The sequence below is a fragment of the Leptonychotes weddellii genome, chromosome 4, assembly GCF_054177405.1.
Source record: "Leptonychotes weddellii isolate Sample4059 chromosome 4, ASM5417740v2, whole genome shotgun sequence".
Lineage (NCBI taxonomy): Eukaryota > Metazoa > Chordata > Mammalia > Carnivora > Phocidae > Leptonychotes > Leptonychotes weddellii.
Window position 1 is genome coordinate 136,186,034 of NC_138372.1, and position 13,460 is coordinate 136,199,493.

Genomic DNA, 13,460 nt, shown 5'->3' on the forward strand with positions numbered 1-13,460 from the left:
TTTTTTTTTTTAAGATTTTATTTATTTATTTGAGAGAGAGAGAATGAGAGAGAGCGAGTACATGAGAGGGGGGAGGGTCAGAGGGAGAAGCAGACTCCCTGCCGAGCAGGGAGCCCGATGCGGGACTCGATCCCGGGACTCCAGGATCATGACCTGAGCCGAAGGCAGTCGCTTAACCAACTGAGCCACCCAGGCGCCCACATTTTTCAATGTGCTTAAACGAATTATGGAATTTGATCCTTAGAACAGTATTCTATATTTGTCAACAAACTGAGGCTTAGGGAAGTTAAGTAATATTATGTTGGCCGCATGGTTGACAGAAAAGGTGGAATTCAGATTCGAACTTATGAGAGTGAGTTTAATTTATATCCTTTGAGTTGAGCTAGTTTCCTGGTTTTAGTAACGTTTTGCTGATCTTGGGATTTCCAAGTATATAATCAAATCATCTGCACACACTGATATTTCTATTTCTTCCTTTTCCATAGTTGTGACTTTTTTTCCTAATCCTATTGGCAGCAGTTGAGTGCAGTATTAAATAGAAACTTACCCTGCCTTGTTGTACTTTTGTTACTGCTTCTCGTTTTAATCCCTCTGTATATCATCCTCCAAATGCTTGGAAATGGCCCATGCCTATCCTATCCGGCCATCAGAACTGAATGGAATGTTACTGCTATAAAAAAGCCTCTCTGAGCTTCTCAGCTAGAGTACCGTCTATTTATTTTACACCAGTGGTTCTCAATTGGGGGTGATTTTGTCCCCCAGGGGGCATTTGGCAATATGTGAAGTCATTTTTGGTTGCCATAACTAGGGCATGCAGTGCTACTGGCATCCGATGGGTAAAGGTCAGGAGGAATGCCGCTAAACATCCAGCAGTGCACAGGACAGCCCCCTGCAATGAAGAACTCTCCAGCCTAAAATGTCAGCAGTGCCGAGGCTGAGAAACCCTGTTCTAAACTAAAGCCTCAAGGCATGAGGACATATATTATTTTCCACTTTTAAAAAACTTATTAATGTATATATTTTATCATTGACTGTATTATTTGAGGGCAGAGATTCCATATTAATCATCTTCTGATCGCAGTGTTCACAATAATTAGCAAGTCTCCCTACACATCCACCTGTATTACCTCATTAAATACCTTAGATTAATTTAAACCTTAATCGACCATTAACTACAAAAGATGGCATATGTTAGATAAAATGATTTAGAGTTTCCTTAAGACATTTGATAAATGAGAAAAATAATATAGGACCTAATTTTTTTTAATTTGTAAAACTCAGGCAAATGTTCATTCTTATTTCTGATTCCACGCATCCTCCCCAAATGATTCCATAAACCATGATATATTAAAAAAGGAGTATTAGAAAAATGATATATTTGAAAAGATACAATGCACATATGAGTACATTTGGAAAAACATTGCAACCATGATGAATTTGATGATGTCAACTAAAAACTCTACTAGCAGTTAGGGGCGCCTGGGTGGCTCAGTTGGTTAAAAACTACTAGCAGAATCAAACCAAGGAGGAAAAAGAAAAAGTGAAAACATGTTCAAGACACTAGGCTCCAGGGAAACACAATCAGGGGGAAAAAATGCTCAACATACCAATACTGGTGTCATATTTAAAGCTCAAATTTTTTTTAAAAAGCTGATATCCTTGGAAGGGAGTAGACATTGCTTTATTTAAAGCACCTAAAGTATCATATTTGTTACCATATGTCAGCAGCAATTCAGAGAGGATTTTGTCAAGGAAGAAAATATGAAGTTCCAGAATTCTTCTCACAATTGATACTTCCAGTAAGAGGTAGAAGATACAATCAAGACAGGATGGCTTTGCTATATAATAGCAATCTTTCTTACAGCCGGGAAGGCTACTGTTACTTGCCACTAATAGCTGTATTTCTAAATAAAATTTTGAAGGGGAACGTTCCATGTTACTTTCGGAAAGAGCTAAATACAAATTAGGTAGTTAACTGGTGCATCTAATTTTTGTGTGGTTTTCATTTTTATGCAGTACTTTCATGTAACAATCTAACAAATACATCCTTTGAAGTGGAATACTCTATTAGGTAACACAGATGTTTTCTTGGATTTTATTATGCTCATGAAACTTTTATAACATTCATAATAATAATAGTGTAAAGTAATAATTCACTGTGGCCGATAGCATGAGCAGTGGGCACAGTGAAAATTGAAGTATTTCACATGAAAGAGCAGAACACAGCTCCAAGAAAGAATACTATCCATCTCCAAATGAGATTTATCCATTTCAGTAATTTGTTCCCACTTTTTAATGCACATATTTTTTTATGAATACTATTATTTATTTCCTGATCAAACAGTGCTACAGTTACATGAATTAACCAATGACTTACCTAGTAAATCTGAAGCTCTTAAGTTTTCTTTCAGAAACATAACAGAAATAATGGCACTACCTAGAAAGAAAATGGCCATTAGTGGTGTTCCCCATATAAAAACATATATTATGCGGTGCCATTTGAAAGGAGTTAAGCACTTTGTGTCTTATACCTGGACTAGCTATGTCCTGGTCAGAGACACCCAGTAACTGTGGCTGTGAAAACAACTTTCCCCCCTAACGGTTGAGGATACATAGAAACTGGCCTGGTTTACAGTGGACCGAGGACAGTGGCTGGGATAGTGCCCTGTGAACAGCAAGGGCATAATAAAAGCTTACTAAATAACTAAATGAATAAATGGAAAGAAAGAGAAAAAGAGAAAGAGAGGGAGGGAGAGAGGGAGAGAGGGAGGAAGGAAGAGGGGCAGGGAGGGAGGGAGGCAGAAAGAGCAAGAAGGGATGGAAGAAAGAGTGGAAGGAAGGAAGTTTTAACTTTAAATATATCCCAAACCAAAACTCATTATTTGCCTTCATCTCCTCCTACAATTCCTATTCTAATGACACCTCTAAGGAGCCCCAAAATCCTAGGACTGCTGCCGTCCCCACTCTGCTTCATACTACACATCCAACAGGATCCCAGGTCTGCTGGGTCTGAGTTTCACCATCTCTCCCACCCACCCCCTCCAGTCCACTGTCACTGAGCTGCTCAGGCCAGCTTCACCTCAGGCTTAGACCTCAGGCTCCTGCTGCTCGCCACATCTGTTCTTGATCTCTTTTATATTCCATGCCCATCCTTACTCCCTTACTCGAATAATCAGAATTCCCAGAACCACCATCTAGTTTCATTCTAAAGGACTCTTATTTGGGCTATTCCCTTTGCAACTCTGCCTCCATTCTTGTGACCAACTCTGGACTCAAGGATCACCTCTGGATTCCCCTAGACCCAGTTGACCAAACCACTCTTTTGTGTAATTACCCCCTCTAATACAGCTTTGTTACACTGAAGATTTATTTGCCTGTCTCCCCTCAAAGACTATCAGTTCCTTTGACTCTGAGAGATAGGTCTTATTCTTCTAAGATCTCCCGGGGTTACCTAGCACATAAATAAGAGAGTTTGTGGGATCTCTGCCCTGCATTTGCTGGCCCTCATGCTGTGAGATCCTCTTTCCCATGACTGATGCTACTGAACCCTCAACCTCTAAGTAAGCCATGACCTGCTACTATGGTCTCAGGTTATGTAGGATACATTGAATCTCTTTGAGTTGTTCCTCTTATGGAGCCATTCCTCTATGAGTAGAGGCATGGGGAAATCCAAACTTGCAATAATACAAAATAGTACACAACATAATTTGTATTTAAATTTTTTAAGAGTGGGGAAGGGGCAAAGGGAGAGGGAGAGAGAGAATCTTAAGCAGGCTCCACACCCAGCATGGAGCCGGATGTGGGGCTTATCTCACAACCCTGAGATCATGACCTGAACCAAAGTCAAGAGTCGGATGCTTAACCGACTGAGTCATCCAGGTGTCCCGTATTTTAAATTTTTAACAGAATTTATTAGCCAGGTTTTTAAGTTTATTTTTTAAAGTAAAAATATACAGAAGAAAAGTCAACATAAAAATAACTCATCATCTAGAAAAAACTGCAGTTAATATGTTGGCGTGTTTATTTTACCTTAGCTGAGATAAAACTGTAATGCAAATGCTTTTTTTTCAGTTTCCTTAGTTACCATATTATTAAACTTGCCATGTCATTTAAAATTCTTCTTAGATAAAAATTTTCATGAGTCTGTATAATAATTCATTAAATCAGTTAAATTTGAATATAACTATATCTGGTATTCTGGCAATTGATTTAAAACAAAATAAATCCATAGCAGAAACCCTCATTCAAGATAAGATGGGATTCTCTTATGTTTTCTCCATCTTTTTCTCAACCTGGCTCTCTTTTATTCAAGCTGAGCTATGTCCTTGCAAACTTCTCCTGGGCAGGTAATTTATCCAAATGGACATTTTACACAGAATAAACAGAGCATGGAAAATGTCCACCAACCATGGATTTAATTGGGTGGTGTGGCTTTAAAACACTAAAGGAATGTTTTCTGTACAGACGCATAGCCCATTACGTTAAGAATTGAGTTCGGGACAGGTGTAAAAACGTCTGAAAATTTTGCATTTCATATTTGAACCAAAACAATTCAGGGAAACTAATTTCGTATGTTAGAGCATTAGGAAAGGTATAAAAACCAAGACCCCATTCCCATCCCATCACTGACTCCCTGTGTAATTACATAAGGAATGTTTCCAAGTGGAGAGAGGTAGATCGATAAGAAACAGGTGAAGTATCACTACTAACATATACCAAATGCATTCCATTATAACAGTCCTTGAGAGGACTATTTCACAGCAAAGGAGTCCAGGAAGAAGGGAGACACTGCTTACATGGAATGGGGACATCTTAGAGCTGGTAGGACATACAAAGACAATGTACTCCAGGTCCTAAACTTCATATTTTGGAGGCAGGTCCAGAGAAGTTGTTTGTTCATTCATTGATCCATTCATTTAACAAACATTTGTATTACAGTGGAATTGGAACCAAAGCCCACATTTCCTTAACCCCAGTCCAGAGCTCTTTCAGGTACACTACACTCCATTGCCTCCCTTGAAAGGAGGAAGGCATTGCTCTCCTTCTCTTCTTGTTGCTGAACCAGTTTCATAAATAATTTCACTTTTAGAAGGGATGGGGGAAATGTTCTATAGGTGATAATTTCATTGCTAAAAGAGAAAGGGACATGGTTGGTAACAATAAACTTGAAATATACTGTATGCATCAAATTATATTGACTGCCATAAAAGAGTTACCAGTGTTTTATGAACATAAATATGCTACTTTTACTCTCTGAAAGAACTTCTGTCTAATGCACTTCCATACTCATTGTTTTGTTTGTTCTAAGAGGACGTGAGAGTTTCTACAAAATTGTTAGATAAGAGAATAAGATTTTTAGTTTATCTAGCAAAGCAAGTAATAAAAAAGGACATTCTGTTAAACACTCATAATTCATTTATCTTGCAAAATATGGTTAAAACGAGAGCTGTGCTGAGCAAAAAGACAGTATCTGAGCAACAGCTCATAACATGACTTCTAAGTAGAGCAGTAACTTTTTAAAATGAGAAAAAATAAATAAACCGAAGTGCCCCATATACATTTGCAATCAGATCTGTCAAGCTCAACCCTGTCTAGTTGTTACTGTAACAACCACCACTGCCTAATAAACACCTGGGAAGAGGAAAGAACTACTATGCTTTTACTCCTATAGTAAAATTCAGTATTCAGAAATCAAGCATCTCAAGATCAATAGCTTAAAAAGCATTAAAACAGAACACAGTTGTACATTAAATAGATTTGTGCTAGGTATGATTAAACTATACTTACTACTGAGCGTTAACTTCAGCACTCAGTTTCGTGTAGATTTTTGACTGGGGGCATATTTGGGCAGAGGTTCGAGAACCCTTTTCCATTCCAGCCTTCATATGGACACAGATCGAAACAGAGTGCTCACAGACACAGGTCTACACAGAGGGTACTTGTGGACACTGGGGTTAAATTCATTACACCATGTCTCACAAGGACTCCAGAGCTGGACACTGAACCACAATGTGCATAATGCATTAAAAAAGAAAAGGTGAGAGGTAGCATATGAAAGATAATCTGACCGAAATTTAAACAGTGGTTATGTAGAAGTCATGGTGGGAAAAAAAAGATAGCAGGAATATTTTCTGTTTAAGGGAAAAAATAAAAAAGCTTCTAGTACTTTCTCTGGTGCAAAATGGTGTTCCCATGAGGCAGTTTATTAATATATTCACTAGGCCTTAAAGTTCTAATGCTTCATTGTCAGGAAGACTCAACAACAATTATTACGGGTGAGTCAACTATTCTATTTTTGGCCATTAGGGGTCATTCAGATCAACAATCAGAATGGAGATCCTTTCTGGTCAAGGTTGACATAGAGGAACTTACATGTAGGAATTCTGATTCTGGTTTCCAGACGAAAACAGACAAAGGCCAAGCAAGATTCTGGTGGCGTCAGCTGAACCAAGTCTAGATGTGGGGGAGGGTGCCAGTTCCAGCGGTAGGTATGTGACCTGGTGTTGAGCTTCGTAATGCTCCCTGAAATGAACCACAAGTTTGTCCTTTCTTTGCCTCCTCTCTTACATCTCAGACTTGGTCCAAGGACTGGCTGTTATTATGGAAGAGTTATTTCGCTTAATGTGGTCAAGAGTTGATGCTCTAAGATCCATAGCAGGCCACGAGTGAAAGAAAAAGACAACTATAGGGCACCTGGGTGGCTCAGTCGTTAAGTGTCTGCCTTTGGCTCAGGTCATGATCCCAGGGTCCTGGGATCGAGCCCCGCATCGGGCTCCCTGATGAGCAGGAAGCCTGCTTCTCCCTCTCCCCCTCCCCCTGCTTGTGTTCCCTCTCTCACTGTGTCTGTCTCTGTCAAATAAATAAAATCTTAAAAAAAAAAGAAAAGAAAAAGAAAAAGACAACTATAAATTGATCTGGTGCATGAGAATTCAGAAAGATCATACAAATTTGATTTGGGTTTCTTCTGTAATAGCCACCATAGGGATTAATAAATCAGAAGTTAAGCATCACATTTTTATATGTTAACAATCAAACTCAAGGGTAGATTTTTACAGGTGAGTTTAGATCTCTGTGTCTGTAGAATAGATAACTGAGGATTCCGTTTTTACATTTATATGTGCACTTTTAACTTAAACTCTCTTTTTACTAAAGGTTTAACAGTACAGAAGAGTTCAATTATTATTTAATGTGTTATACTATGGCCATTTTAAAACATTTTGTTCACCTTTATTTACTACTTCTCATATTTTACCCTTTATGACAACTTAATTTTTAAGATCTTTTTTAAAACTTGAGGTATAATTGACATACAATATTATATTAGTTTCAGGTGTACAACATAATGATTTGATATTTGTATTTGGTTTTTTTTCCTTTTTTTTTTTTTTAAAGATTTTATTTATTTGAGAGAGATAGCATATGCATGAGCGGGGAAGAGGGAGAGGGAGAAGCAGACTCCCGGCTGCTCAGGGAACCCAATGTGGGACTCGATCACAGAACCTCGGGATCATGACCTGAGCCAAAGGCAGATGTTTAATCAACTGAGCCACCCAGGCGCCCAGGGTTTTTTGTTTTTGTTTTTATTTATTTATTTATTTTTTAAGATTTTATTTATTTGAGAGAGAGAGAGAATGAGAGAGAGAACACGAGAGGGGAGAGGGTCAGAGGGAGAAGCAGACTCCCTGCTGAGCAGGAAGCCAGATGTGGGGCTCGATCCTGGGACTCCAGGATCATGACCTGAGCTGAAGGCAGTCGTTTAACCAACTGAGCCACCCAGGCGCCCCAGTTTTTATTTATTTTTTAATTGAAGTATAACTACATACAGTGTTATATTAGTTTCAGGGATACAATGTAATGATTCAACAATTCTATACATTTCTCAGTGCTCATCAAGATTAGTGTACTCTTTTAAAATTTAATTTTTTATTTGAGTAGAGTTGACACACAATCTTACATTAGTTTAGGTGTACAACTTAGTGATTTGACAGGTTTATACATTATGTTATGTTCACCTCAAGTATAGCTACTATATGTCCTTTTACATCATTATTACAATAAGCACTATATTCCTTATGCTGTGCCTTTTATTCTCATGTCTTATTCATTTCATAACTGGAAGCCTGTGTCTCCCACTTTTTTTTTTTTTTAAGATTTTATTCATTCGACAGAGAGAGACACAGCGAGAGAGGGAACACAAGCAAGGGGAATGTCTCCCACTCTTCTTCACTCATTTTGCCCAACCTCACCTCCCTCCCCTCTGGCAACCATCAGTTTGTTCTCTGTATTTATAGGCCTGATTCTGTTTTTTCTTTGTTTATTCATTTTGTGTTTTTGTGGGCATTCCCTTAAGTACCCCTAAAAATACTGAGCATCTTTTCATGTCTGTTGGCCATCTGTATGTCTTCTTTGGAAAAATGTCTATTCATGTCCTCTGCCCATTTTTTAACTGGATTGAGTTTTTTGGTGTTGAGTTGTAGAAGTTCTTTATATATTTTGGATATTAACCCCTTATTGGATATATCATTTGCAAGTATCTTCTCCCATTCAGTAGGTTGCCTTTTTGTTTTGTTGGTTTCTTTCACTGTGCAAAAGCTTTTTTTTTTTTTTTTTGATGTAGTCCCAACAGTTTATTTTTGCTTTTGTTTCTCTTGCCTTAGGAGACATAACTAGGAAAACTTTTCTACAGCTGATGTCAGAGAAATTACTGCCTATGTTCTCTTGTAGGGTTTTTATGGTTTCAGGTTTCACACTTAGGGTCTTTAATCCATTTTGAGTTTATTTTGTGTGTGGTGTCAGAAAGTGGTCCAATTTCCTTCTCTTGCATGCAGCTGTTCAGTTTTCCCAGCACCATTTGTTGAAAAGACTGTCTTTTCCCCACTGTATATTCTTGCCTCCTTTTCCATACAAGCATGGGTTTATTTCTGGACTCTCTATTCTGTTCCATTGATTTATGTGTCTGTTTTTGTGCCAGTGCCATACTGTTTTGATGACTACAGCTTTGTAGTGTATCTTGAAACTTAGGACTGTGATCCCTCCAGCTTTGTCCTTCTCTCTCAAGACTGCTTTGTTATTCAGGTTCTTTTGTGGTTCCATACAAATGTTGGGATAATTTGTTCTAGTCCTGTGAAAAATGTTGGTATTTTGATAGGGATTGCATTACATCTGTCGATATTCGTATATATTGCAAAATGATCACCACATTAAGTCCAGTTAACATCAGTCACCATATATAGTTACAGAATATTTTTTTCTTATAATGAAAACTTTTAAAATATACTCTTAGCAACTTTTAAATACGCAATAAAGTATTATTAGCTATAGTTGCCATGGTGTACATTACATCCCATGACTTATTTATTTTCTGACTGGAAGTTTGTACCTTTTGACTCCCTTCACCCATTTCACCCACCCCCTTTCTCCCTGCCTCTGGCAACCACCAATCTGTTCTCTGTATATATAAACTTGGTTTTTTGTTTGTTTTTTAGATTTCACATAGAAGTGAGATAATATGGTATTAGTCTTTCTCTGACTTATTTCACTTAGCAGAATGCCCTCAAGGTCCATCCATGTTGTCACAAATGATAAGATTTCATTCTTTTTTATGGTTGAATAATATTCCATTGTGTATGTATACCTCATTTTTCTTTTTTTTTATTATGTTCAGTTAGCCACTGTATAGTACATAATTAGTTTTTGATGTAGTGTTCAATGATTCATTAGTTAAGTATGACACCCAGTGCTCATCACAGCATGTGCCCTCCTCAATGCCCATCACCCTGTTACCCCCTCCCCCCACCCTCCTCCCCTCTGAAACCCCCAAATTGTTTCTCAGTGTCCATAGTCTCTCATGGTTCATCTCCCTCTCTGATTTCTCCCTCTTTGGATTTCCTTCCCTTCCCCTATGGTCCTCTGTGCTATTGCTTATGTTTCACATATGAGTGAAACCATATGATAATTGTCTTCCTCTGCTTGACTTACTTCACTTAACATAATCCCCTCCAATTCCATCCATGTTGATGCAAATGGTGGGTATTCATCATTTCTGATGGCTGGCTAATATTCCATTGTGTATGCATACCTCATTTTTCTTTATTAATCCACTGATAGACACTTGGGTGTTGGGTGGGTTGTTTCCGTATCTTGCCTATTGTAAATAATGCTGCAATGAACATGGGGATGCATATATATCTTTTACAGTTACTGTTTTTGTTTCTTTGGATAAATACCCAGAAGTGGAATTGCTGGATAATATGGTAGTTCTATTTTTAAGTTTTGAGGAAACTCAATATTGTTTTCTGAAGTGGGTACACCAATTTACCTTATCACCTGTAGTGCACAAGGGTTCCTTTTTTCTTATCTTTGATAACAGCCATTCTAACAGGTATAAGGTGATATCACATTGTGGTTTTGATTTGCAATCGCCTATTGATTAGTGATTTCAAACATCTTTTTATGTAGTTGTTGGCAATCTGTATGTCTTCTTTGAGAAAAGTCTATTCAGATCATGTGCCCATTTTAAAAGTGGGTCATTTGTTGTTTTTGCTATTGAGTTGTGTGAGTTCTTTATATATTTTGGATGCTAACGCCTCATTAGATATACGATTTGCAAGTATTTTCTCCCTTTTAGTAGCTTGCATTTTCATTTTGTTGATTGTTTCCTTTGCTGTGCAGAAGCTTTCTAGTTTGATGTAGTCCCATTTGTTCATTTTTGCTTTTGTTGCCTTTGCTTTTGGTGTCAAATCCAAAAAAATCATTGCCAAGACCAGTGTCAAGGGGCTTACTGCCTACATTTTCTTCTAGAAGTTTCATGATTTCAGGTCTTACATTCAAGTCTTTAATCCATTTAGAGTTAATTTTTGTGTGTGGTGTAAAATAGTGGGCCAGTTGCATTCTTTTGCATGGGGCTGTGCAGTTTTCCCAACACCATTTGTTGAAGAGACTGACCTTTCTCCAATGTATATTCTTGGTTCCTTTGCAGTAAATTAATTAAACATATATGGCTGGGTGTATTTCTGGGCTCTCTATTTTGGCTCATTGATCTGTGTCTATTTTTTTTTTTAAGATTTTATTTATTTATTTGATAGAGAGAGACACAGCGAGAGAGGGAACACAAGCAGGGGGAGTGGGAGAGGGAGAAGCAGGCTTCCGCTGAGCAGGGAGCCCGACGTGGGGCTCGATCCCAGGACCCTAGGATCATGACCTGAGCCGAAGGCAGACGCTTAACGACTGAGCCACCCAGGCGCCCCTGATCTGTGTCTGTTTTTATGGTAATATGATACAGTCTTGATTACTATAGCTTTGTAATATGGTTCAAAACCAGGGCACATGATGCCTCCAGCTTTGTTCTTCTTTCTTAAGATTCCTTTGGCTATTTGGAGTCTTTTGTGGTTCCATACAAATTTTAGAATTGTCTTTTCTAGCTCTGTGAAAAATGCCACTGGAATTTTAATAGGGATTGCACTGAACCTGTAAATTGCTTTGGGTAGTATGGACATTTTAACAATATGAATTCTTCCAATCCTTGAGCACAGACTATCTTTCCATTTATTTGTGTATTCTTCCATTTATGTCTTATAGTTTTCAGTATACAGGTCTCTTACCTCTTTGGTTAAATTTACTCCTAGGTATTTTATTCTTTTTCATGCAGTTGTGACCACTTCTTAAAAGGCAAACGTAACCCAAAATTAAAACAATCAAGTATACTTTACTCAACTATGATTATGGATATAATATTCTTACCTGATTCAGTTGTAAAAAACAAAACAAACCAAAAAAACCTTTGGTCCATGGGTTACAAATTCAAATGCCGATGGGGCCAATTAGGCAATCCTCTACAGAGGGCAAAATTATGAAGGTGGTGGGCTTGGGCAATGAAGGGTGATGGCCTATGGGTGGTGGACTGGTGTGATGAGGGCAGGTTGCTGTAGCTATGAGGACCAGTGGGGCCATGGTGACCTAGAATATACAAGATCAGTGAAAGGTGGCAGCCATAATTCAGCCCTAGCCAAATGCAAGTCCAGGACTACCAAATCTGATTCTTTAAGGCAAACCACTTTTTCTGTGTCGTGGCCCAATTTTTAAACATGGGAAATTAGTTTATATTCTTTCAAAGCATTAAGCCAAACAAAACACAGCAAAGGTCAAATCTGACCTACAGGACACCAGTTTTTGGAATCTCATCTAGCCTGCAGTGAAAATTTCATCAATTTTCATTTAGTGTCATCCAATTTATTGTTTAACCTCTATGATCTGAAGAGAAACCAGGGTATATTTTTATACTATAGGAAAGTAGAAGACAAAGTAGTAAAGGAAACCGTTTTATAAAAAATAGCCCATGACATGAAAAGAACATATTTATACAATAATGCTACAAATAGATCCTCACATGTAAATATCTGGCTTGTGGTTTCTGACCACTTATAATGGCAACTTTATTGCACTGCTAAAAAGCAAACCACGAAAGCACTTTCCCGTCACTCACAATCAAGCTTCAAACATGTGGACATGTTGAGCGTGCTCCCAGGCTTAATCAACTGTAATTGTATGGAAGTACTGACTACCCCAAAATTATCATTCCCTCTTAGTTGTAGAATTTAGGGGGAATGTATGTCAATTGCAATGTACTCCATGGAGTTAGGATTTGAAAATCTGAGGATGTGACAGTTTGAAAAATGTTTCTTTGGAGAGAAAAAAAGTTGTCCTATCATATTGGCAGGAATAAAAGTGTCAAGTAATTCATGTTAATAAAAAAATTGCTATTGTCATTTATTGAAGATACTGCAGAAACTGTTCATAGTAATTTGTATAATTTCAAATAAGGAAATTCACCTGGATTGAGAATAATCATTCTTTCTTTTCTATATTTTTCTTGACACACATTAGTGATTAAACTTGAAAAGACTCCAAAAAAGTAAAAACTCTTATCATTGAGAAGATAAACTCTGTATTATAAATTTATATAATAGCACATTACTTCATCAGGGGCAATTTCTCTAGAAAAACTTTGTGGCATCTTCAAAAAATCAGGATGAGTGGAAAAGACCTTTCAAATAGAGCTTTTTAGGTTTTAGGAATGCTTTCAGGTGAGTGCATGAGCAGACATAAAATGAGAACTTCAGAGTTTTATCTTGCACATTTTATTTAGGCTGGTTTGGGGACAAATCTGCTAAAGCAGACAACCCAACAAGCCACCAAAAAGGGGGAGATTTTCTGCATATTTCCAACATTAAAATAAATGCCTATGTGAAGCGCCCACAGGCAGCCCATGTGGTCTGGAGCTCCAGTGATCTCATCCAGCCTGGCACTAAGCTCGGGGCTCCAAAGGACTGGGAGAATTCGCAGCATCTAGGTTTGTGGAAGGCTACAGGTCATTTGCTTATTGGTCTGTTTATGTTTCCTTTCATTTGTTTCTAATAAAAATCTTGGAGACCAAAGTTTCTGCTTGAGATGACTTCTTTAGA

At 37.9% G+C, this 13,460-nt stretch overlaps 1 protein-coding gene across 1 annotated transcript in view; it reads right to left on the reverse strand.

Annotated features, from left to right (window-relative positions):
- Positions 1–13,460, reverse strand: part of NIPAL2 (NIPA like domain containing 2) — a 65,194-nt gene that overhangs the window by 21,771 nt on the left and 29,963 nt on the right. The window contains exons 4-5 of the mRNA XM_081817133.1: positions 2,339–2,437; positions 1,608–1,793 (exon numbers count right to left, since the gene is read on the reverse strand). Coding sequence (XP_081673259.1) covers positions 1,608–1,793; positions 2,339–2,437 — 285 coding nt within the window. The remainder of the gene's footprint in view (positions 1–1,607; positions 1,794–2,338; positions 2,438–13,460) is intronic.